We start from the raw sequence: 26,473 nt of genomic DNA, 5'->3' as shown, positions 1-26,473 counted from the left end.
GAAGAGATTCAACAGCTACCTTTTCCACTCTACAGATAGGTGCACTGTGTCTAATAACAGCACTCAATAGCCCGTCCTGTGTATGAACATATTTTATTTTTTGTTCAAACTGGTGAAAGATCATCTTTGGTTTTCATGCTACAAACCAATTTTATTCATTAATCTTGATAGTTAGATCCTGCCAACAGTTTTGGCAGCAAGTTTGTGAATAATTATTCCTTTGATTATTCATTCAGATCAAGTTGAGTTCATTTCAGGTAGAAAGGGCTCTGATCCAGGGCCTGCTTTTGGCATAGTAACCAGATGAGAGAAAGCATTTGATCAAATTCACTGAAATTTTCTATATAGTGCCTTAGTAAATTTTAGCTTTCCAAATTGGTTGGTGTGAAGACGATGAAAAATATGACATCTAGGGGTTGTGGAAATGGAACCCTCACAGGTTTTCTTTTGGAAAGAGGGTACCAGGGCAGGGCTGACTTATGTTTGATCCGGTGTTTGATCTGGTAACAACAGAACCTTTAGCTTGCATAATCAGACAGCAAGGAAATACTGGTTTGGCTTAGTGTTACATGCAAACCAGGTCACTGAGACCACCACTATTTGGGGACATGAACACATGGTGCTACAGGACACAGATGGTGCTCTCTTTCCTTTCTTGAAACACCACTTCCCACAATGGTGTGCTTGATTAAAACAAATTAGAAATTTCCATTATTTGGGGAGTTCTCTGGCTTCAGAATCAACTGGGGCAAAACTCAAACCCAGATAAGGAAGACTAAGAAGGGCGTCAGACAACTGCCAGTTTATATGGGTCTCTTATCATATTTGAAATAGCATCTCTGAAATATTCATTTGTTGATATACAACTAAACAAACTAAATTAAACTAAAGAAGAGCATATTAAATTACAATTTCTGTGAGGGACAGGGGATACCGGGAGGTCCCTCCCATCTTAAGTACCAGCTCATCGCCAAGCGCTGGGGAAAGCAGGGAGAGTTCCGCCTCAAGCGGAGACTCAGGAAGTGGTGACCGAGGCTCCGGCAAGGTAGCGGAGCCCATGCACAAGGTGGGACAGGAAGGGGGGAGCAAGGGGGGAAGGCCGATCCCGCCGACCCCAGAATTACGCAAGAAACGTCGTGGGAGGAGATTAGGTCTTCCCAAACTTCTTTGCTGGAAGAAAACGCGCCAACCTCCATTCAGAGGTACTGACACCTGATTGACAACATGTATATAGATCGCTCCGAGCACTGTAAATAATCAGCACTTAATAAAAGCCTAAAAGGACAATGCTGTGAGGAGTCGTTACTCTAGAGTAGCCGCATCGGCATCTCTGACAGTTTCCATTAACTGGGAGTGGTTTGCATTTCCAGAGTTATATATTTATCCCAACATTTTTAATTGTAAAGAATACCAGTTTGGGTTGGACTTAGCACAATTGCCTTGATTAAATGGATAGGCAGCCTCAAGTCCATTACATTTTCTGCTACATCTATCAGCCTGCCAAATATTAACAGTTACGAACGCTTAGCCACTCTTCCCTGTTTTGATCCTTCTACTCATGCTTATATCAGTGTATGAAAATATCCAGAGATCCCACAGGCAAATCTTTTAGAATAATTTTGTTAGAGGGTGATTCAGATACTATCACATCCATTTGGCACTCACAGTAAGTTTTATTCTTTGAATTGCGGAGATTTTATCAACTACCTGAGTCTGCAAAAAGGCAATGAATTTGAATGTGTTTGTTTTTGTTTAAAAAATCTGGTCCCAAAATAATCAGTGCTCAACAATCTACAAACTTTGGAACTGAACCCACAGTATCTACGATGTATGCCTATACATTTGATCAAAACTTTCAGACAACAAAAATAATTAAGCTATTACAGTACATACTGCCATTTCCTACCAATACTTCACTGGTTAAGCTGCAAGCCATTACCACTTTATTAGAATGTGTTCAAACTTCCTAATAAATGTTTCCATTTTCACGACACAAACTTAAGAACCTTAAAAAAATTAGACAGAAGTGTTTGTTGCAGCCATCAGATGTTTAACATAATAGTATTAACTAATACTGCATCTAAATTTCAGTTAATTTGACATTGATCTTGATTTAATGTGATTGTGTTTTATATAGTTCTAGTTACAGGTAGGTAGCCGTGTTGGTCTGAGTCAAAGCAAAATAAAAAAAATTCCTTCAGTAGCACCTTAAAGACCAACTAAGTTTTTATTTTGGTATGAGCTTTCGTGTGCATGCACACGAAAGCTCATACCAAAATAAAAACTTAGTTGGTCTTTAAGGTGCTACTGAAGGAATTTTTTCGTGTTTTATATAATTCTTGGTCTTCTGGAAAGGTATTGGATCAATCTTGTAAATAATTATACTGGTAATAAAAAATCCAGTGCAATCCTATGCATGTTTATTAAGCACAAAGTTTAAGTGCATTCAGCAGGGCTTAAGTATCATAAGGTTGCCATATCTAGAAAAGCAAAAAAGAGGACAGCCCGAGCCACTGCTAGCCCAAGCCAGGGAAAGAGGCATGCAGGTGAGGGCATGTGTGAGGCCACTGCAGCGTGCAGAGCTGCCAAAGCCCAAGCCACCTGAGCCACTGCCAGCCCGAGCGAAGGCAGGACCCCAGCTCCAACCTGATCTTCAATGCAACGGCCTCACTCCGCTGCAGCGCTTCTGCTTCCTGGGCACAGCACCCTCCCAAGCATGCACGTGTCTCCCCCCCAAAAAAGAACCAACCCCCCCAAAAAAACCCAAACCCAGACATTGCCTTTAAAATGTAAAAATCCACCTGGATGGGCATGTTGGCCCCCCAAAAGAGAACATGTCCAGGTTTTCCTGGACGTACGACAACCCTAATATACAAGTATATGCACAATCCTATAAACAACCACACAAAAGTAACTCCCATTAAGCTCAATGGGGATTAGTCTCAGGAAACCAACTATATGATTGCAGCCTATGTATGTTACCACAGACCTTTGATAATAGCGATCCATATAGGATCAAAACTACTCATGCATATTCAGCCACAGCATTCCAATATCCTACTTTCATATACAGCAAGAATGGGAAATCTGTGATGCGCAAGATGTTGTTAAGATTACCATTCAGCATAGTGGATGGGAGTGATGGGAGTTGAAGTCTAATAACATCTGGGGGGCCACAGATTCCTCATGGTTGTTGTTGTTGTTGTTAATTACTTCTACTCTCCGACCCTTCACCATAAGGTCCCAGGACAGATTACAGTAATATAAAAATATAATGTTAAAATCAGTTACAGCAATTTGCAATCAGCAGAGTAGGGTGGGTCCTAACAACTGTAAACCTGGCATATGGCTAATATCACTAGGCAACAATAGGTGAATAACGAGCTCTCAGTCAACCCAAATATAATCCTTGCAAATGGGGGCAACGCTGACCCACCATATGCTTACTGTATGTATTATACAGACCATGTAAGTGAAGCACACTGAACGCTTCTATAAATGTAAAATATTACCCATATGATATACTGGCCAATTAAGAAAATATTTCAAGCAATATTGCCAACCATTTGGTCTTCCAGCTAAATATGTTGGGATGTTTTTCAATAATAATAATAATAATAATAATAATAATAATACGCCCTTTATAAAGTATTTTTGTTTTAAAAAGCGAACAGGGGGGATCAACAACATTAATATATATAACAATATTGCAAATAGCTTCATTAAAAAAAAATCCTTAAAAGGCACCATAGGTTTGTTTTCAACAAAATTTGTTACACCCATCATATGCTTAATTTAATCAGAGCTAAACAAATTACCATAGCCTAAAGAGAGACATGCAGTAGATAACACAGTAAACTGGGGATCACTCATTTTAATTATTTATATTTGCTTAGAGGAATTTGTGCTCCACTGGGCTTTATTATCCAGGAGAACATATTCTTTGTAGTCATTGCTTGAGAATCACAAGAAATGTAAGGTTCATCTTAAGGGCAGGGGGGGGGGGGAGCAACACATATTGTTGTGTGTTTTCTAATGTGGTTACACCATAACAAAGGATGGTGACACTGTGATACAAGCAAACAATGATACAAAACAGCATGCATGCTGTCATCCAAGTTTTCTCCTTTTGGAAGGTGAATCCCTCAAAACAGTTTTATAAATTCCCCAGAGTTCAAACCCCAGTTTGGGAATGTAGCACTACAGTCTTTACAGGGAAAAGTGAGCTGGTGTGTGTGGTTTCTTCCTGGAGGGGTGGAAGCAGGTGGGTATTCCAGCATCAAATCCCCAGACTGGATTTTAAATTTAGGGCATTTTTAAAAAAGCAGTTTGGAAGTTCAGCTGGAGGTAAAATCTCAGAAAAAGGAGAACAGATCTGAAGACAAGACCCTTAGCAAAATGTTACAGAACATTACTCTTTTCCATTACAGAGACTACCTAGCAACAAGAATAGATCTATCAATGATCAGACACTCACTTGAAAACCAAACTAATCTCCATGTTATATTCTGGAAAAATGGTTATTGTAACAATGGATCAACCTTTACCTTTTTTAAATCATGCTTCTGTGCCAGGAACAGAAAGCAGTTCTTTACATTTGTTTTTCTATTCATATTTCGCCTCATGTATTGGGAGGAAAATTATGTGTGCCTGCCTGCACATGTATTATTTATATGAAATGGAGCAGGAGTGTAAGAGGAAGAAGAGAAGACTGGCTGTGCACATGCATGCACAAGCCGAGACAAAAGTCGGTTCGCAAATTCTGTGTGTGTGTGTGTGTGTGTGTGTGTGTGTGTGTGTGTGTGTGTTTGTCTGAAACAGAGCTAGACAGCAAAAGGATGAAGAGGAGGAGACTGGCTATCACACACACACACATGTAACCAAGAGGGCAGTCACTTTAAATAGCATGCTGTTTTCTCAGGGCAACCTCTCTTGACCCCTAACTTTAGGACTTGGGAAACCACCAATGAAAACAGCACAATGACACAATGAATTTTTATTATATGTAAGATTTAATAACTCACTGGCCAGCATAGCTGCCAGTTCCAAGAGGCCAAGGCACTTTTTTTGGGGGGGGGCAATGTTTTTTTAGGGGACCGGGCCATCTCAGTGATCAGAGAGTGCTCAGTTCTTCCCCCTGCCTCCTCGCAATGTTGTGTTGGGGCCACTCAATCATCTTGAGAATATGGTGCGTCTGCTGACCACTCTCACAAGTACGCTGTTGTGATGACGAAAGGTTTTTGTGACAGCCACCCCAAGATCCCCTAAAACATTTCTTCTAAACTTTTTTTTTTGCTTCACCCACTTTTATGTTTCAGTCCCCAGAGAGCTGACCATGTGTTAATGCAGCCCTTAGGGCAGTGCAACTGGTTCTGTCGCACTGGGCATTGAGCCTAAGGGCCACCGCAGGGCGTCACAACTGTGACATAGCAGAACGGGAGGGGAGAAGCAGGGGGGGGGGATTTTGGCCTCACACAAGGCACTGCTGAAATTCGAAGAACCATAGTCATAACCCTAACATAAAACAAAGTGATATCAGACCAATAAATGCTTAGCTATCTAAGCCATAACTTTTACACATCTATGGGGCAAACTAAACACATAAATTATCATGGAGTTTGTCCTTGAGGGCAAGCCGTTTCCTTCAAAGATTGCCAGGGTGGGGTCCCAATCTGGGTTGCAACTTGGTTGGGGTGGGGTTAACTCTTTGCTCCCCACAGCAACTCCAATTAGACCTTTCCCCCCCCCCTTGCAAATTGCAGGTGTGGGCAGGGAAGGAAATCAGCATCAAAAGTTGGGGGGGGGGCAAAAGGATTAAAGACCAGCACCATCACTGAAAAGCTTGAACACAAGCATAAACTATATGATAAACATCCAGTACAGTTTAGCCCAATGGCCAGCTCTTCCCTCTTTGGTACCTCAGCCTATCTCTGGTTGATTCAGGTGTGCCTACTTTCAGTCACCTTAGCCACATTGCTTGCCTCTCAGTTACCTGTCCAGGTGTGGGAGTCCTGTCAAAGCCAAGCCTGTGGTTTAAAATAAGCTCCGCTGACCAATGTCAACACATGAAAAATATTTCCTGGTTTCAATGTGATTAATAATAATCGCAACCATGTTTACCTTTTCAGGACAGTTCTAGTCACTAAACTGGCAAAATCCACCTTAATCTTTCATAAATAAAGACTTATTGCTTTCAAAACATTACACATGCTGTGGATTACATCCTTACACAACATGCTTAGAGAACAAAAACCCAGGGATGCTAGACAGCTTTCTTCCTGGACTTGCAGGATCTTATATTTTCTATGGATTAAAACTGAAGCATGCACAATTCTATGTGCAGAGCACTATTAAATTATGCAGGAGCTATGAATGCAGAGACATTCTCACTGTCAGTTAGCAGGCTTTTCACCACAGGAGGCTATGCAAAAAATAAGCAAGAGGAAATCAACTCAAAGCCTGCTACATCATCAGCATACACAACGCCAGGGGAAAAAATACCCCTCAAGAATGACAAACTCTGAGGCTGACAGCACATTCAACCTAATATATATCAAATGGTCTGCCAGAATTGCCCATCAAAATAACTATTCTTATGTCATATAAATTAGATGGCTGCTCATCAGTTCAGGCAGGATACTGAATGACACACAGCCCAGGAAATGCCAGGCTTCTGTCACCCCAACAGCTGGCCAACTGCTCCACTTACCAAAAGCAGACTCCCCTTGCGCCATTTCTTCCTTCAGTCTCTTGTAACCTTCTTTCATTCTCTCTAATTTTTGGACATTTTTGGCACTCAGCGTGAACCATTCGTTGAGAAGTCCCTCCAGTCTCTCTCTTTCAGCTGTTAACGACTTAATTTCTTCTACAAGGTCTCTAGCCGTACAGAAATTACCTCCTGTGGATTCATTGGAGGGACATTAGAGAGACAGAGGAAGACAGAGAAGAAACAAATAATAGACACCCTCAAGGAGCTTACTAAAAAACAATTAATAGCTAATCAAAAAAAATTAATAGCTAATCATTCATACAGGAGATAAAACCTGAGCAGTGAAAATTATAGAAAATTTGTAGTAAACACATTTTCCCTCTGTCCACTGATTTCCATTTCCTGGTACCTATTCTGCCCATATAAACAGTGGTAACCTAATTTGATTATTATTTTTTCATTCAGGTTACCAAACTGCTACTTAGGTTTTTTTAAAAAGGTGATGGACTGCAGGGTAATGATCTGGTCAGTATGTAATTTTTTTTCAGATTAACAAATAATTGCATACTGACTGGATCATTACCCAGCAATCCATCACATCATTATGCTACAGCTAGCTATTTACATGGATATCTTCAAAAAACTGAAATGTGCACATCATGTGGAGCATATATTATACGCAAATAAATAAATCCTTAAAATTAGTGTGTCAATACATGCACATAGCTTCTACTACCCCCATCCCCAAATGAGTTGGCCTCCCTCTGTTTTCATTAGAGATGCATGGCAGACTAGCCTGGTCAAAGGAATTCTTTCCAGTTGCTGTATTTTTCCTTTGCTATACAAAACTCCACATGGTATTTCTTTTAGTTACAGACTGGTTTCTCCAGAGCCAGCTGTTATACATGTCATTAAGAACCTGTGTGTGCATGTTTTTCACATGCAAACTTTAAAGGTGTTTTTCTGAGAGGTAGATCTCTTACATGGGTTGAGTGGTCACCACCCTGAGAATATGTCTAAGGAGTTCAGAACCTGTCTAAGGAGTTCAGAACACCCAAAACAAAAACTCAGTTTAAATTGTATTTATTACAGTGGGGTGGGGAAAGGAATTTAATTACAAACTAATTAATACGTTGCAGCATATAAGCATGAACTCACAGGTGGATTTAACCCTAATACATTAACAACACTAAAGAGTAAAATGCATTCTTTAACGAGGAAAGATTGTGCTACTCTAAAAAAGGTGGGAGCATGGCCATTTGACATGAAAACCCACGAGGACAGAACAGAGATTCAAAGTTACCTCGCCAGTGCCTGGAGCAGCACTTGCAGCTGTTAATTGATACCGGTAGCAATGTTGTACTGAATGTAGGTGTGTTGGAGCCACAACCGGAAGTGAGGGTCAGGAGTTCTAACTGCAGCTGGGCTGCCTCTGAAAACGGTTTGGAAATTTCAGCTGGTGCAGAATTCAGTGGACAGGTAGTTGACCAGAACAAGATTGTTTGAGCGTATTACACCAGTCCTGGACCACCTGCCTGGTTGCCAGTTAGTTTCTGGGCCCAATTCCAAGTGCTATTTTTGACCTATAAAGTCTTAAACAGCTCAGGACTGCAATATCTCAAGGATCACCTCACCTCATATATAGTAAAACCAACCCAGATTCTGCAATCATCATCTTAAACCCTTTTTCGTGTGCCCCCTCCATGAGAAGTCTGTAGGATGGCAACATGAGATCAGGCCATTTCTGCAGTGGCTCCCTGTTTGTGAAATGCTCTCCTCAGGGAGGCTAGTCTGCACCTTCATCATAAATCTTAAGCGTAAAGCAAAAATGTTCTTCAACTAGGCCTTTGGCTGATGTCAAGGTCCATTTAAATGTATTTGTGGGAAGGGAGGTTATTGGTTTGTTTTCTTGTTCTTATGTACTTTGTGGTTTTATTCTGTATTTTTATGCTGTGAATTGTCCTGAGATCTTTGGATGATGATGAAGAAGAGTTTGGATTTGATATCCCATTTTATCACTACCCGAAGGAGTCTCAAAGTGGCTAACATTCTCCTTTCCCTTCCTCCCCCACACCAAACACTCTGTGAGGTGAATGAGGCCGAGAGACTTCAGAGAAGTGTGACTAGCCCAAGGTCACCCAGCAGCTGCATGTGGAGGAGCAGAGACGCGAACCCGGTTCACCAGATAACGAGTCCACTGCTCTTAACCACTACACCACACTGGCTGAAGGACTGATATACATCTGCCCCTCCCCAACAAAAGGCCCGCCCCCCCCTAACAAAAATCCTGGCTACGCCCATGCTGGTATACAAATTTAATAAAGAAGTAAATAGATAACATTATTTGTGGTTCTAAGCTCTTAGACTCACAACCTCTGCTGTGCAGTTGCTTTGAGTTAGGATCTGAAAAAGGATATAGAATAATGTACCTAGACTAGAGTCTTCTTTGTCTGGTGCACTGTGCTATGTGCCTCCTGTGTGCAGAGTCCAACAGGCAGGAGAAGGGGCTTGGTGGTGTAAGAGAGGGGTAAAAAAAAACTCCCTGTCCGGCAAGTCTGTGTCCTTCACTCTGCTGCTGGAGCTATTCTGCCATGGGGCCATTCAAAAATTTAAGGCTTCTTAATTAGAAGTCACAGCCTAATCATTCTTCGTCTCTCTTTTTTTCAAAAAAGAAAAAAGTTAAGAAGAAGGCACTACCCTGCCTATTAAAATTTCATATATACTGAAACATTATTAATTCCCAGAGGGAAGGTTAATATCCAAACCTGAAGCTATGATGGAATAAACATAGTATCCCTGTTAATAATTTACAAGCATTTTTGCCTCTAATATATGCCCACGAGGCAAAACTGCCCTATGCAGCTTTTTCCCTGGCAGAGGGAATAGGCCTTCAAATATCAAGAACTCGTCAAGAGATCAGCACACCACTCGTTTAAAGTGCCAGTGCTGAACTCCTGACCTCAATCACAGTAACTGCAATGGGCACTTTCTAAATGCTACAAGAGAACTCGTTTTTTAAAAACATAAATATAAATCTGTCTCACTGTTAAAAATCACAACTTTATAAAAAAAAAAGTAGACAAAGGTAATTTTTTGGTGGCTGGAAATATATCCATCAGGGAAACATCTAGTTAATACTGTTTAATTACTACAATTTTTCATTTCCATGACAGATTTATGTTTTATGTAAACTGCATGTTATAATTTATTCAGTATGCCTTTCAACATTTCCATACCGCACTGTCTCAGATAGTACTTGTCAGATCTTGCTAAGCAAGCCTTTCCCAATAATTTGAAAGAAAGCATCTTCCAAAAAGCAGAGAATGATGGTCAATATTTTAAAAATGGCAATTGCACACACACACACACACTGCAGCGTCCTTTATTAACATTGTTTTGACATTTGTAGCACAACGTATAGCAGTTACTAGCTTCCTGCACCAATTTTCTATTAATATATCTATTTAAAAATGGAAACAAATAAACACAAGTGTAAAGCTATATGGCCGTATTTCTTTCATTGCCAATTTTTCCATATCATCCTTTATAATGCATAAAAGATGAAACAATTACAACACTTTACTGGTGCACAGACTTTGGAATACTTTCCCCAGAGCTGTCTGCCTGGCCCTTTTTCTCTTCTGTTTTAGGCAGCAAATGAAAGCAATTTTATTTGTATGTCCCCGGAAAAGGGGATGAAATAAATATATTTATGCTGAGGATTTTTTTCAGGTCTGAATTTTAACTGCTATTTTGTTTTGTTGCTTCTTGCAATTTTATATGTTTTTATTCTTTGGAATTGTTTTGGGTATATTTCAGTGGAAAGGCAGAAACAAATAATTGCAAACAAAATAAATAATGAATAAATGAAATAGGCAGCCTGAAGATTTGGGGGTTAAAGCAACATGCCTGGAGTCCTGGATTCAAAATATTTTTCAAGGCCCGCCAGGGACAGGCAAGTCACCTTCAATTAACTGTCAATCAATCTGGACTCAATCTAAGCCATTCAAAGCAAGATACTAGGATGGGGTACAAACTGGGTAGGGTACAAACTCTGTGATGAAGACCTACATAATGCTGCTGAAATAAACTGTACATATAGTTCAGCCATGCAATTTGCCACTTGGCAGGTTGCCCAGAATAGATAGCAGCTGCCCCAGGCAAATAACTGAATGGTAAACTGCTTGCTGTCTGCCTCAACCCCTTACTGCCTACCCACGACTGAGAATGAAAATAATTTTGTTTCTATAGCACACCAAACAGCTGTGCACAAGATACTTATTAAATATATACATTGCCAACATGAAACAAAATCATGTAAAATATTTTAAACAGAAAATTATACAAGAGAGAAATGAGAAGTTATTCCTTAAAAGAGTGCGGAAAATAAAAGGCATTCAGATGCTTTTAACATATGGAATGGAAGCCAGACAACTGTGCAGGAATAAGCCCCAGATACAGGCATCGCTATGCAGTTCAGAACCACATAAACACAAAAGTGCCATGTTAACCTTATCCACTACTTCAGGGGAAGACTTTATAGTGTCCTCCAGATGTTATGAACTACAACTCATAGAATCGCAGAGCTGTAGAGCTGGAAGGGGCCCAAAGGGTCATAAGGTCCAACCCTCTGCAAGACAGGAGTCAAGCCATCCCTGGCCATTGGTCATGCTAGCTGGGACTGATAGTTGCAGCCCCAAGCTTCTAGACAGTGCTGCTCTATAGGCAGCCAATACTGCAAAAAAAACCAACCTCCAAGTGGCCATGAAGAAATTAGACCTGTAATTAATCTAGATCTGTAATTAGTCACACTGCTGCAAACTGAAGAAGTTGCAAGTCCATATAAGAAGAGATTTTAAAAGTCAAGCCATGCTGTTGCCTTAAGCAAACAAATGTGTAGCTTATGCAAATTAGTGCTTGAAACACATACGATACTGACATTTCATAGAGAGAACAGGGTCAGAGATGAACCTATGACTCTCAGTCTCAGGCCCCATTTGCAATGTGGACATAATAGTACATTTGTTTTACAGAACTACAATATTACACTGAAGGCCAAACGAGTTTCAATATGACACTGCATTTAATGTCTGGTTTTTGTTTTGTTAAATAGCATCTGGGGGTGTGTGGCTTCATCAGGATCACAGAGCAGGGGGGGGGCAGGTTATCCCGTCTCTCATGCCACAGTCACAATGTAACTCCTCCTTCCCCAGACCATTTGCTACATAGCTTCTTTATTCCATCAGCAAACAGCAGCTTGCAGAGGGCTTTTTTCCCCAGGAACCATGGGAGGGGTTAAGCTCAAACCACATACACTGTGCTCCCAATCCATACTTTTTCTTCAAGTATTATTGAAACTGAAACTACAGAGCGCTAGCTGAAAAGTACTGTGAACCATATAAAAGTTCTAACTTCTTACACTCCAAGTAATTTATATAGGATTCATATAGATTCACTCAACATTAATCCCCCCTGAGAGATTCGAGATCATCTCTCCAGAGCAGAGACAAAACTCACTGGAAGCCTAAGAAAAGTATTAATTGCCCAAGAAGAAGAGCCAGCTGTGGAAAGAGGCCAGCATGGTGAAGGGTAGGAGAGAAGAATGCAAGGAGTTGAAGTGGTGAGATTATAGGTGTACAACCCTTCTAAAAATATTTCAAGAGCTGAGGGTACAACTCATCACTTTATTTCAAACTACAAAGTGCTATTACACAACACTATATGTGCTGGCAAGTGCAAAAATCATAAGCTATATGCATCCTCTTGGCATGCAGAAAACACATCACAACAGTGTTTTTTGATGGCAGACCTTCTTGAACCATACACCCATTCATTGGGCTGGCTCATTGCCTAATGGAGAGATTTTCTGCTTGTCAACTCTGCAAATTGTAAACACGACTGTGCATAATTTGTTCTCTCTCACCCCTACTAAAAAAAAAAGGCAAGGGACTACAGTAATCCAAAATTCATGGCATAAAAAGCTGTTATGGGGGGGGGAATCATAACTTAATATGTTGTGAAGTTCAGATTCATATATCAGTGTTTTGCTCATGAAAAATACTCACATGCTCTGTGAAGACTAATAGCTCTTCCATTGCCAGCATTAGCTGCTTATCGATCTGAATAAGAAGCTGCCAATTCCCGTATTCCATTGTGGAACGTCATTTAAATCAGATGCATCTTAATTCTGAAACCACTTTGTGCCCATGTGTTTATGAAACAAAACTACTGTAAGCTAGAAGAACTCTCTCCTGCTTTCTTCTTGCCATTAGAGAATAGGAAGACTCAATAACCCTTTATCAAAAATTACCTGTAATGCTGGTAAAGCTAAATCAGACAAATAAGGACTTACCTGCTAGAGGGGATGCAATATAAAGAGGCAGTTTTGACTGCATGTGCTAGGACTGCCCAGTGGCTAATACATCCTGGCAGAGGAAATTCCTAGAGATCGCATTCAAACAATTAATCCAACAATTAATCCTGATGAATCTGGGCATTGGTTGATTGCCATTTTACCCTGAGGCTATAGACAAAGTTATGCATAAGGATTTAACAGCCTTGCTGCTGGCTGCAGAGGAAGCCAAATACTGATGGTACAAAACTTCATTTTTGCTGCTAGGATGGTGGACAAAGGTCTAAAACAGTGGCTCCAAATTAACTAAGTACTGCAGACCCCCCATTTCTCAAGAGTTATGTGAATGGTGCCACAGACCACCTAATGAGAACCACTGGTCTGGAACATAACACTGGCTGGAAAACTTAGGAAGCCAAACTGAGTACATAAGGGAACGAAACATAAAGATTCATTTGGTATGATTAATTTCTGAAATATTTATGGTCATAATTTTATTTCAAACAAATGCTGGACATTGCAATAACACCTGGTGCACACCCTTTTCCTGAGTAAGTTTGAGCTTCCTATGGATATGTACCGGTAGCATAATGCAGTTGATGGTGTTTGTTGTTGTGGTCTTATTACAGTGATTCAGTACAATGCCTTGCAACTATGCAAACTGTATGAATACTTCTTGAAAACTGAAAAAAGTTAATAGTTAAAAAAAATCACCTGAAACAGCAAGCATTTTGGCTTCAAGAAGAGCTGGTAGTTGAGTCTCAATATCACTCACTTTTCTCCTTAAAGTGCTGCACAGCTTCTGACTGGTACACACCTAGATTGAGGCAGACAGCAATGATATATAATTCATTCATGTAAAAATATAAGGGAATAAAAAAGGCATTTCAAATTGTCTTGGTTTACAGACATGACATATCATTACACAGCATGACAACAAAGGTTAATAAAAAGTGATGTGTGATATTGCTGCAAGACATTCATCCTGCCATTCCAGGGCTTTGCCACAGAATCCCCAGAAATAGTAACTCTCTTAACAGTTGCCCAAATAGGGGGAAATGATGATCACAAACAAAGCAGACAAGCAGATACTGCCAGACTGAATTTCAGGCAAAAGGCCAAAGCTGGAAAATTATTGCAGATGTTTGATCTTTCGGTAAATATCTTGTTGACAGTCATAATGGCTGAAGATCAAAGTAAACAAACACTTGGTTCAGATTAACAATCTGGCCCTACTCTCTACTCTTGCTGTCCTTATGGAACAGCTAAAACAGCATTCCACTACAAGACATACAGGGCAAAGTCACGCAGGCTGGGCCAATGTTCCTAGAAACTGAGCCCAATTCTCTTGCTGAAGTGAACAGTAAGCACAAATATATGTTGGGAAGAGGAATGCAGTTTAAGGTACTAGCAGAGCGCCAAACAACTATTCAAAGAATCAAAGCAAAAATACATTACAAGTTGCCTCACTGTTGAATGTCAGACGTTTGACAAAGACCTTTCCATTTCAGCAGACATTAAGAAAGTTTTCTGCTTTTATGATTAGTTTTATTGATTTTATTCACTGTGAGTTTTTTGTAATTTTACATATACTACTTATAAACTTCAGAGATTAAGCAGTATATAAACAGGTGAAATAGATAAATTAAATTTGCAAAAGAGACTGTCTTACATCCTTTCCAATCTAAAAACAAGCATCATTTCCTCCAATGCCAAACACAGGTGGCTCAGTGCCTATCAGTGAAATACAACCGCCCAAAAATAAATATTATTTGTTCTTACTTGGGACTAACTATGTAAATTGCTTTATACATGAAAAGATAGAGACGTTGAAAGCAACAACAAGAATAAAATGGCCAAAGATTTAAGCTCAGTTAGCATCAGCTAGCTCTGTACTGATTCCACAGGCTGTCTCAGTACTGCTGTTGTGGCTCTGCCTTGCCAACTGCCCTCCTTCAGTGAACTTCCACCATTTTGGCATTTAAATAAGCCACTCTGAGTAGCACTATAGTGTTCTAAGCCTAGAGAGCCAGGCTCCGTACAACACCTCACTCCTATATGAAGTTAATCAATAGTGGCAGGAATGGAGGATGCAGCAGCGTGTGTTAAAATACTAAAATTAACTCACTCTTTCAAAATGTCATGCTATCTTCAGTATTTGCTGTAACAATCACTTAGAAAAAAGAGATGGAAGCAGTGCTGAGTTATAGATGCCAAAGGCAGCACCTCTGTCAAAGTTGCACATCCAAGTGAGGCATCGCCACTTTGCATCAGACCAGGCCTGGCTTCATTCTGAAGGGGACAAAGTGACTAAGGCTGACTGCTCAGTTCATTATCACAAAGTCTTGCTCAATAGTCACTCGAAATGCTATGTATCTTCAGAAATAGTGCATATTTCCTATGACCATGTGGTAGGGGGAGGGAACAATCAGTTACTTATTATTGTGGGAAGAGTGAGAGATACTTCATGCTATTTAATTCTGAGCTTTCAATATTTTTAGGTAAGCCTGCAATTTTAAGTACCCGTAGAAATTAATGAACCCACTGTGTTTATATTACTCTTCCAAGATGAAACTGCATAATCTATGAGGCAGTTGCACAGTTCTAATTCAGCAATGTTTCTTTCAGAATATTCTATGCACAGTTTTCACACCAAAGCACTTTTCAATGGCCTCCACTGAATCCAAAATGTATACTGAAACATTTATAAACAATTCTACCATCATAATCCTCCCTGCTATTGTGAAGAGGTAGCTCAGCACAGTATTGGGCCTCGACTCTCAAGACTAATAGAAGAGCATATTGTGCTTCAGACAGTACAAGGAAGCCTACTTACTCTGTGAACTGAGGTATGAGCAAATATTGGAACTGCTGCTCCAAAATTATGAGAAAGCCCTAACATGAAAAAGTAATGCATTTTCTTAGGGCTTGGAAGAGTGGTGGACCACTTCCTTTCCTCTTGCAATCTATCCTAAAGGCTGCAGCAACAGTTCAGTTCCTAATATCAAAGCACTTTTGTACCTCTTAGAACTGTAGGAATGAGTCTTCTTGTTCAATTTACTAGCATGGTTTGGCTTAGCATGTTGTCCAAACCCTGGCTTGTGGCTTAGTTCCCCATGAACTGTAAATCACAGGACAAATCTTGGTTAGTCTGAAGAAAGTTAAATCACAAGCCTGGGAAACGTGGCAGTGGCAGCCTCGGCAGCCCGGAGCCAGCCTGGTAGTGCAGTTGGCTCTGGCTGGCTTCAGGAGCTGCTCGCTGCCGTGGCACCCACCATTTTGCCTCGCCAGAAGTCCCCATATGATGGTGGTGCAGGGGCTCTAAGATGCAGCTTCTGGGCTGTCTCCACCTTCCCTGACCCCAGCAACTAATCTGTGAAGGGAGGCTTCATGCTGCCTATCGGAGCAGCCCTGATCCCAACTCCTACTTGTGTGTTCAGTTAGGCAATGGAAAGCCTCCCTTCCCAGCTGAGGGATCCCCACCCCCTCCTGCTTGCACGCAAGTAGGAAGGGGATTGGGGCTGCTCCAATGGGAAGGCAGGCATTGCGCTGCCTAACCGAGAGATCCCTGCCCCCTCCTGCTTGCACGCAAGTAGGAGTTGATATCAGGGCTGCTTCGATAGGCAGTGTGAAGCCTTGCTTCCCAGTTGAGGGATCCCCGCCCGAGCCTTGCTGCCGCCGCCACTCAATCCTCCTTCTCCGCCTTCCACGCCTGATCCACTGCGCACCGCTTCCTCACCACCACCACCAAAGAACCAACTCAGGGGCCGCCCAGGTTCATGGAGAAAGGAGATAGAAGCCTCGGAGGAAGGGGAAACATGGCGGTTGAGGTCAAGGCGGCGGCCGCCCCTCTGCCACCTCCATCACTGCAGCATGAACGTCCCGAACGTGCAGTATGTATGTATGTATGTATGTATGTATGTATGTATTTAAAGTGTCCCCGGATTCATTGAAAAAAATCTGGTAAATTTAATCTGCAATCTCCTCTCCATTTGCCTGCATGTTTGGCTTTGTGTGACATGTAAACCAGGCCATTAACTACTGCTATGATGGCTAAAATCAGGGATATGAGCAAGCAGAGGGAGAGACAGGACTGCAGCACTCACTCTTATCAACTCTACTGAAAGACCAGCATCATTCAACTCTGTATCGCTGAACTGTTTCTGTTCAGGTCTGTCATTACAAGCACCATTAAGAAATTATGCCTGAGCTTGCTTGTTTTCCTCCTGTCTCTGAATCCCCATTTTCTTTTGTGTTGTGTCCTTTAGATTGCAAGCTGAGGGGTAAAGACTGTCTTGTTTGTTATTGTTCTTATCAATCCTATTCTAAGCCAGTTCAAAAGTCTTTGCAAATGGAGATTGGTGGGGGGATGTTTTAAATAATATTCAAAGCTCTCATAAACCTGATAATTTTTTCCAATCGGCGGCTCACTGATAATCTCTCCTTTGCATGAGCTAAGAAATAGAATATTTAATGCACCATTCCACCCACTATCCAGCTGTCACATTTTCACTTTTTATACACTGACCAAATTAGCATAATGTCAGCATTCCAATCACTTAATATTACATTAAAAACAAGATCTTTAGAAAGCTGTTCACAGACTGCTTCCTTACACTTATGTAATTAATTGCCTCATTAATGCCTTACATTTACAGAAACAAATATAGCAGTTAAAGTGCACTTACTCTGGCAGCTGTATCTTTAATGGACATATTGAGTGATTGCTCTTTTTCTTGAAGCCTAGAAAAATTAAATATATATTAAAAGATTGCCATTATTGGATAATCAACGTCTCAGAAACAAAAACGAATATTCCAGTTTGTTTATCCCATAACAACTCTCTCAGATCGTTGAAACTATTGTCTGTTACACCAAAACACCCATTCGTTTCTTTACAGCCCAATTCATCCCAAGCTAAGCACTTTTAAATGTATGTATTTATTTCTAAAAGTATGCCCATGTTACTTTTTGGCTCTAAAGAAGGGGTCACACAAAATCACATTAATTTATGAAGAACATATGTTTAATCCCTACCCCACCCTAGGCTGGACATAAAAAGTACTTAAGATTGACTTGACCATGCCAACTAAATTTTATATTTTAAGGCCTGTTTCTAGCATGAGGCCATCAGAAACTGTAGCATCCCATTACCAAATAAAGCTGGTGGGGGGTAGGAGAAGAAAGCTAACTCAGTGTGGGATAATGCCAATAATCCACACTCACATCTGAAAAGACAACTAGAAGATTTTGGTGAGCAGGTGTGGGTGCCGAAGGAGGCGATCATATTTTATTTACTGAAGAGACTCCAAAACAGCAGTACACACTGGTTCTACCACAGACTTTTGAATTTTTTTCACAAATGGCATTTTGAAAGCCATGACCTTCAAAATGGATCTAATCCAAGTCCTTTGAAAGAAGGCAAACACTGTACTCCAGGGGCTTCTATCTGCTGAAGCTTGCCTCAGTGGAAGATATATAGCAAAATTCTATTAAAAGTTTGAAATGGAATGATTTCCTTGCCCTTCAGCAAAGTTTGCACAATATGAATCAATCAAGGAATCAATAACTCCTTGGCATGATTACAGTTCTTATCTGTGAACCTCTCCATGTGCAATTTTGCACATCTTTTATCAAGCAACTGCTCATTACAATTAAAGTTGTTGTTTTTTAAAAAAACTTATTTACCATTAGATAAACTTTTTTTAATATCATGAATTATACAAAAAAAGAATGCTTCTTGGACCAACTGTGCATTGTGAAAACACTATAAAAATGAAGTAGACTCATACTGGATTCTCTGCAGGCGCTTTCACTTTACCCTATCAATCGTTACATCTTTTGAAAAGTTACTGCTTAATCCAAATAGCATAACATGATTGTTAACCCAGAAAGTGAGATTATCTAGGGTTCTAGGGTTAAGGACTACTTGCGATATCAAAAAGGGAAACAGGTGCTAATGTGATGGTTCTTAGAATTTCAAGGATGGACAGAATTCTCATAAAAGTGAAAGGAAGTTTAAGAATGGTGTAATGATGCTTATTTTATTTATTTATATCTATTTCATTTATATACGACCCTTCAGTTTTCAGGGCAGTTTGCATGATAAAAATACAAGATAAAAGCACAAATAAATAGTTAAAACAAAACAACAAAAGAATAAAGCCCCCTCCCACAAACACATTTAAAAGGCTGTAGAATATTAATCAGCCAAAGACCTGGTTGAAGAGGAACGTTTTTGCCTAGTGCCTAAAGATATATAATGAAGGCGTCAGGCGAACCTCCCTGGGGAGAGCATTCCACAACCGGCACAAATAATGCAGAAAAATAAATAAACTAATGTAAGGTTGTAAGGTTTGGTCTGTATATCCAGGGGTTTATTTGCTTACATGCAGAATTCATAAATGCATACTTTTCAGACCGCAGCATACAAATTCATTATCTTCCATGAGTAGGATAAATCACACGTGCAAGTCATGCATCAAAATAGCCATGGATGCATTAAAAAAAAAGTAATCAAAAGCTGAACAACTGAAGCTGGGGAAAGAGATGTGGCTCACCAAGGAGCCATTTGGCTCTGAATGAAGAGTAAAAGTAAACTAAAATGAGGTAGAATTCTCAACTTTACTGTGCTTCACCAGCAGCTAGGGAAGACAACAGCAAACCCCAAAGGCAGGTTAGGAGAGGAAGTTGCAGCAGAAGCCCTACAAAGTCAAGTACAGAAGTGAAGGCAAGCCACTGGGGAAAATGACTGTCAGAAAGGAATTCCAGACAGGGGAGACCACAGAATAACAGTCCAACTGGCACTCCATATACGGTAGCTCAGTGGTAGAGCAACTGCTTGACATGTAAGAGGTCTCAGGTTGAATCCCCAGCATCTCCAGGAAGGGCTGGGAAATATTCTTTGTCCTTGGAGAGCTGCTGCCCATCAATGTAGAACAATACTGAGCTAGATGGACAGATGGTCTTTGGTCTAAGACACCTTCTTATGTCCTTATGCATATTCCAAATAATTTACCATTTGGAATGGAAGAGTCAGGAGGGAGGTGACATTTATAAGACTTTTCCCTTCTTATTGCTTTGCCTGTGGCTACTGACAAACCTGAAAGTAAAGGCACACAAAACTAAAGACTCCCTTGAGCTCTATAATGCTTGGGCAAATCCTCAGATACCCATATTATCCACACACCAGATATAATAAAGAAAGTACAAAAGGGGATATTAAACATTGGCTAGCAAATCCAAAAAATAGTTGAATTCTGTTTGCAGGGATATCTACTACTGTAATGTATGGATCTGAATATTTTCCACCAGCACTGCAAAATAGTATCACTTTATCTGGCTGGTAATTGGAATTATGATAGTAACGGAATAATTTTACATTTCATGCAAATTTAGGTGGCTTGTTATGACCTATGGTAATAAGTAGTTTTCGAAGGATTTTTATTCTATTGGTTTTGTTATGAAGGGACAGGATTTGGTGTTGCAACTTGCCCCAGATCCTTGAGATGAGCCAGGTTATAAAACAAAACATAAATACAGTACCTAGTGCAGATGAGTGAGTCACCTTACAGCATGGGTAGGCAAACTTAGGCCCGGGGGCCGGATCCGGCCCAATCGCCTTCTAAATCCGTCCCATGGACGGTCTGGGAATCAGCGTGTTTCTACATGAGTAGAATGTGCCCTTTTATTTAAAATGCATCTCTGGGTTATTTGTGGGGCCTGCCTGGTGTTTTTACATGAGTAGAATGTGTGGTTTTATTTCAAATGCATCTCTGAGTTATTTGTGGGGCATAGGAATTCATTCATTCCCCCCCCAAAAAAAATATAGTCTGGCCCCCCACAAGGCCCCCTGCTGAAAAGGTTTGCTGATGCCTGCCTTACAGCTTACATAGCTCTCTACAGATTTGTGGCCATATATCTACTGACTAGATATTTCTTCAGGGCACCTCTTTTCATAGTGCTTAATGAACATATTGAACAATCATAGTTCTCTCTTCAGGCTAATTTCCTCAAGCAGCTCTCTCTCTCTCTCTCTCTCTCTCTCTCTCTCTCTCTCTCTCTCTCTCTCTCTCTCTCTCTCTCTCACACACACACACACACACACAGAGAGAGAGAGAGAGAGAGAGAGAGAGAGAGAGAGAGATTGTGTAAGAGTATTTGGCCCAAGCTGGCCTTGTCTTCAACCATAATTACTATGTGGCTGAACTATATTCTAACTAATAAGCCTTTCAGGCCCCAAGCATTTAAGATTATCTTTGAATTAAGCTCTTTCAGACAAACCTTTAAGGGCTCTTGTAGCTGAATGGAGTGGTTACCAGAAACATCAAGAGAAAATCCTACTGCCAATGGCCATGACAATATTAATCCAGATTATTTAAAACATCCATAAAACAGGTTTTGCATTCTGAATCCATTTCAACCAGCAACGGCTAAACGGGATGAATGTGGGAATGAAAGCAGAGCGTTCAATTTTTTTTATAAAAAAAAATATTGGACACTATCCAGCCCTCAAGGCACTGTTTTAGAACTGGCATCCAGATTCCCACTCCCTCCCTTAATCCAAAATCAGTATTTTGGCATTACCCTGGAGCATAATACAAGGGAGCCAAGAATGAGCAACAGGAAAGCAGATGAGAAGATTAAATTTAAAAAAATATGAAAGCTAAGCAAGATACATACAGATAAGTGGTTTCTGTGATAATTAATCTCAATTTTGTAGATGTGACCTCCACTGATCTTTTTCATCAAAGCATGCAATAAAAAAATGTCCTTCTCAATGTATCTACTTGTGTCAATAACAAAGCAGGATAGCAACTGACTAATCCAAAAGCTGTCACTTTAACTCCCGCATTTGTTGACTGGTTTTCCAACTGAAATTGACAAATAGCAGCCAAATTTATTTAAAATCAATGTAATATGCAACTGATTTCTCTGACCCTAAAGTCTTTTCTTTCTTTTTTTATAGAATTCTATAACCAACTAATGGAAATAAGACAGGACAGACATTTTCACCCCATCAGCCATTATGCTAAGTTAAAGACACCCACCCCTTTCAGCATGATGTGAAGTGAATGGCATTTGCTTTGTAATGTGGGGAGAGGGGTGTCACCTCTCTTCTGTAATAATGAGGATCTTCAGCTGCAATATGATAAAAGGTTTTGAGATCAGAGGTCAATAAATGGGTGTGGGGACCTATTTTGCCATTTCTCTGCCTGGTGGGCAGGACAAATCACTGTATCAAAATGAAAGACCCACACTATAATAAACTGCATGAGTCTTTATTTAACAGTTTAAAATAATCCCCTCCCATGACACATGGGAAAGACACCAGTAAGGATGGAAATGGCACAAAAGATTGATAATGCTTCTTACTTAGCACAGGGGACAAAATGATTGCCTTTTGGCCACCTCTGCACTAATGTATGTTATCAATGAATGGCTTATTATGTGCCTATTGTTATACCTATAGTAAACCCAATTCCTGGTAAAATATTATGTAGCACCAAAATCATTCCAATGCCCCAAAACAGTTTTTCTGAACAGCAGGCTCTAAAGCTAAAAACAGAATTTTTCATGTATTTATTTTCCGATGAGGTAAGAGAGAAATCAGAAGAAAACAATACATCAGAGTTTTTATATAGGATTTCAAAGTATCATACAATAACACATACCTTTTAAGGGACTCTGGTAAATCCAAAGTGCATGGAATACTATGTGATGCCTTTGAAGTTTCAGTCAAGGCTTTGCCTATTTCTTGCAGCTCTCCAAGCGATACCCAGCTAAGCAAGGTAGACAACTCGCAGTCCTGCGTCTGAATGAACTGATCTTGGTCTTGAATTTCTCTCCTTAGCTGTTGATCTTTAGCTTCCAGAACAGCCAGCCTTGCTCTAAGGATTTCAATTTCTTTCTACATGAAGTAGAGACAGAATTGTTAAAAAAAGGAGTGCGATGAATGATACCAAATGGTGCAACACACACAAACACATACAAGAGCCAATTCTCCACATGGGTATAATGCATTTATGAATATCATGGATACCAAGCTCATGTTTCCCACCCAATGAACCTCACCCACATGGTTACAATATGTGCAGCCATGTCAGTCACATGGGACAGAACCACAGAAAAGAATCTCTCACACAACTCAATATGTCTGAAAAGAGCTGAGGTTTTACCTCATCCTCTTGAACCCAATGAAACTCAAGTTGAATGTTATTAATGTAAGTCCTACTGATTTAAAGAAAGCTTATCTGTGAGTTATGTTCTCAGGATTAGGATCAACATGTTTAAACAAATACAGGCTAACAGCATGAATCAAAGCAACAACAGTCAGTCACTTTGTAAAGGCACATTTCTGAAGATATGCCAACCCTTGAAAGCTAATTCAGCTTTGCAGTCATACTAATTAGCTACAAAGAAGAGCTTTTCATTCTGAACTGAAATACAGTAGTCAGTCCAAAAAATTCAATTTGCACTCGTGTTGCCTGAAACATATGTTATTTGCTGTACAGTTTCTTCTGCAGCGGGAAAACAGACAAAAGTAGTGCTTCAGCACACACAAGTATTTCTTAAGGTCATCACTCAGGACAGCATCAGATCTGTTACTTTGTGTATAAAATCAAATTTGTAGCACAAACAATCCATTCTCTGTATTCCTGATTTCATAATAGTGCCAAAAACCCTATGGTCTTCAGTTAACAATACTACATCTCCAAACTCAACCATACTAATTTCCATTAGTTGGTAAAGTTGGAGAAAGAAATAAAGAGGGGAAATGGCATTATATAACTTCTGTATTAAATTGTTAAATATTTGACAACATTTGTAGGGGGAATACAGGACTAAAATACAAAATTACAGCTATGTGACACAACATAAAAAGTATCCACTGTCCAGCAGGTCATACCATCAGAAAGTTCTTCTGATGTTTCATTTGAATCTTCTTTCTTGTAACTTGAAGCCATTGGGTTTGGGTCTTCACGGTGAAACCTGGTTAGTGCTAAGTGTGGTTAATGTTTATTTAAATCAGGGTGGGGAACCATTTTGGTGCTGCAGACCAGATCCTTATCAGAGCCAAATTTGACAGATGGGCAGGGCTGATGACATCTCAGTCACCTGAAGTAATAATGATTGATTGATTGATTGATTGATAGACTGATTGATTAGGCAATCTGAAGTTCCAAAATCAAGACTTTAAAACACCCAGCAGGGCTTGCAAAGAGCTCTGTGTGATGCTTAAAAGCTAAGGCTTTGGCTTTCCACAGGAATCAGCTGTACATGTGAGTTCCCTGTGGAGAACTTGCTTGTGCAGAAAATCCAGTCTGATTTCCTTGCCAATGTGCAATCACTTTAAGATTTAAAATTGATCATTGGCAGTCATAACCTGTCACACACCTAATATCTCACAGGCTAAATCTGAATCCCTGGTAGGTCAAGTGTGGCATATGAGCCATAAGTTACAAATTCCTGGTTTAAACCATTTAATAATGCTTAGAGAAGGATAGCTGGAATTCGTTCTAGAACAGGGGAGGCAGCACACAGCTCCAGGTGCCATGTAGGGCTTAGAGAACAGGCCAGTCAAAAAACTGTACAAGAACTTTATTGTTTCTTTCCACCAAGAACAGAACAGCAACAAGCAGCTCTTCATTCTACTCAAGTACAATTAGGTCTAGTGCCACCTAATGACCAAACTACAGAATGATGCTATCCATACTCCATGGTTCACTCCCAATCCCTTAACCTTTGTGGAGGGCAAGAATACACTATGTTAGAATAATGTGACTATAACACTACTTTAGGGGATAGGCGCAGGAAGGAGGCTCAGCTAGAGGCAGAAGGAGAAAGTAGCTAGGGAAGGAAAGCCTGTTATATTGCAACAAAAGCTACATCATGAGTCAACATTTACAAGTTTACATTTATTAGTTATGACTGCGAATATTTCCTATAGTAGTAGTAGTAGTAGTAGTAGAAGAAGAATAGATTTAAAAAACTGTATGACCAATAGTTAGGCAAGAACAACATTTTAATAATAATCATTGCATGTCAAACTTTTAAGTTACTCTTTCATGAACCTACATCATGAAGTTCATAGATCAGACACTGATAGAATAAATCAAACAAAAAAGAAATGAAATTTGTCTTTGAAATTTGTCTTTATTTCCCTCTCGCTCAACTAATTTCCAATAGCCAGTTAAATTTAGGAAAGTAAATTACACAGGTGAGCATAAAGAGCATATTTTAAAAATACTTAGAAAAGTAAAAACATGTTCATGAACAACTGAATCTCCAATACCCTCCAACCTTGCAAGAAGTTTGCATAACTCCTGTGGTCAAAAATTTTCATCATTTTTTTAGACTGCCAAATGGACTAAGACTCTAATTACTGCAGAACAATAAATCCACTTGACCATACTTCCCATTTGCTTTCCTACCCTGTTTCCCTGAAAAGAAGATATACCCATAAAATAAGCCATAGCAGGATTTCTACGCATTTCCGCAATATAAGCCATACCCCCCAAAATAAGACATGGACACGGCGCCTCCCAGCAACAGCTCGCTGCCCTCAGCCATGCCACGCCGTGCGGAGCTGTTCCCACTGGAATAAGACACCCCCTGAAAATAAGCCATAGTGTGTATTCTTGAGGGGAAAAAATATAAGACAATGTCTTCATTTGGGAAAACACGGTATATATAAATATTGATGCATATACTGGGGCATCATGTCCTTCTTACCTGTATCCATGCCTTTTCTTCAAGCAGCTGATCTCGTTTTGTGGCTGAAATTAGTAGTCTTTCATGGTGAGGAAAATTTAAAATCTTCTGTTCACATCTCTGCAACAGCTGTTTTTCTTCTCTATTAAGCATTTCAAAAATAACCATTACAAACACTGACATGTGTTGCATTAGCAAACTGGCAGTCATCTCCTAAACATTCAGAAAAACACAGACTATCTTCCAGGTCATGGTGATCTATTCTCTAAAAACATAGTTGTACCAAGCTTGAGAATTTATTTAAATTTTAAAGCAGTTTAGTGGTTTGATGTTGTGTGGGGCCTTGAGAGTTTAGCAGAGGCCATAAGGTGGGATCACTAATTAAAATATGATGCCCTAAGGGTCTTTTTTTTCTGTGTACACCATACAATGTTGTTTGCCTAAAATGTATCCATTAGTGTCTTACATGAGTGGCTAGAGGCAAATGCATAAGAGCAATTTTTATCTCCCCCCCCCCCCCGGTAACAAATTTCTTTATCAATTAGCTCTCCAGTCCTCAGTATGTGTGCTGATATCTGCCTGGAATGTAACAATAAAGGTAAAGGGACCCCTGACTGTTAGATCCAGTCGCGGACAACTCTGGGGTTGCGGCGCTCATCTCGCTTTACTGACCGAGGGAGCCAATGTACAGCTTCCAG

The 26,473-nt window shown here is 40.0% G+C and overlaps 1 protein-coding gene across 1 annotated transcript in view; it reads right to left on the bottom strand.

Moving 5' to 3' along the window:
* DISC1 (DISC1 scaffold protein) overlaps positions 1-26,473 on the bottom strand; it is a 155,150-nt gene that overhangs the window by 90,445 nt on the left and 38,232 nt on the right. Inside the window, 6 exon segments of the mRNA XM_088666436.1 lie at positions 6,710-6,898; positions 8,013-8,141; positions 13,776-13,878; positions 17,750-17,804; positions 22,736-22,971; positions 25,797-25,917. Of these exon segments, the coding sequence (XP_088522562.1) occupies positions 6,710-6,898; positions 8,013-8,141; positions 13,776-13,878; positions 17,750-17,804; positions 22,736-22,971; positions 25,797-25,917 (833 nt within the window).

Source organism: Zootoca vivipara, chromosome 3 (assembly GCF_965207765.1).
Source record: "Zootoca vivipara chromosome 3, rZooViv2.hap1.1, whole genome shotgun sequence".
Classification (NCBI taxonomy): Eukaryota; Metazoa; Chordata; class Lepidosauria; order Squamata; family Lacertidae; genus Zootoca; species Zootoca vivipara.
The sequence above is the reverse complement of the archived record's forward strand: the minus strand, read 5'-3'. Positions and strand labels throughout refer to the sequence as shown.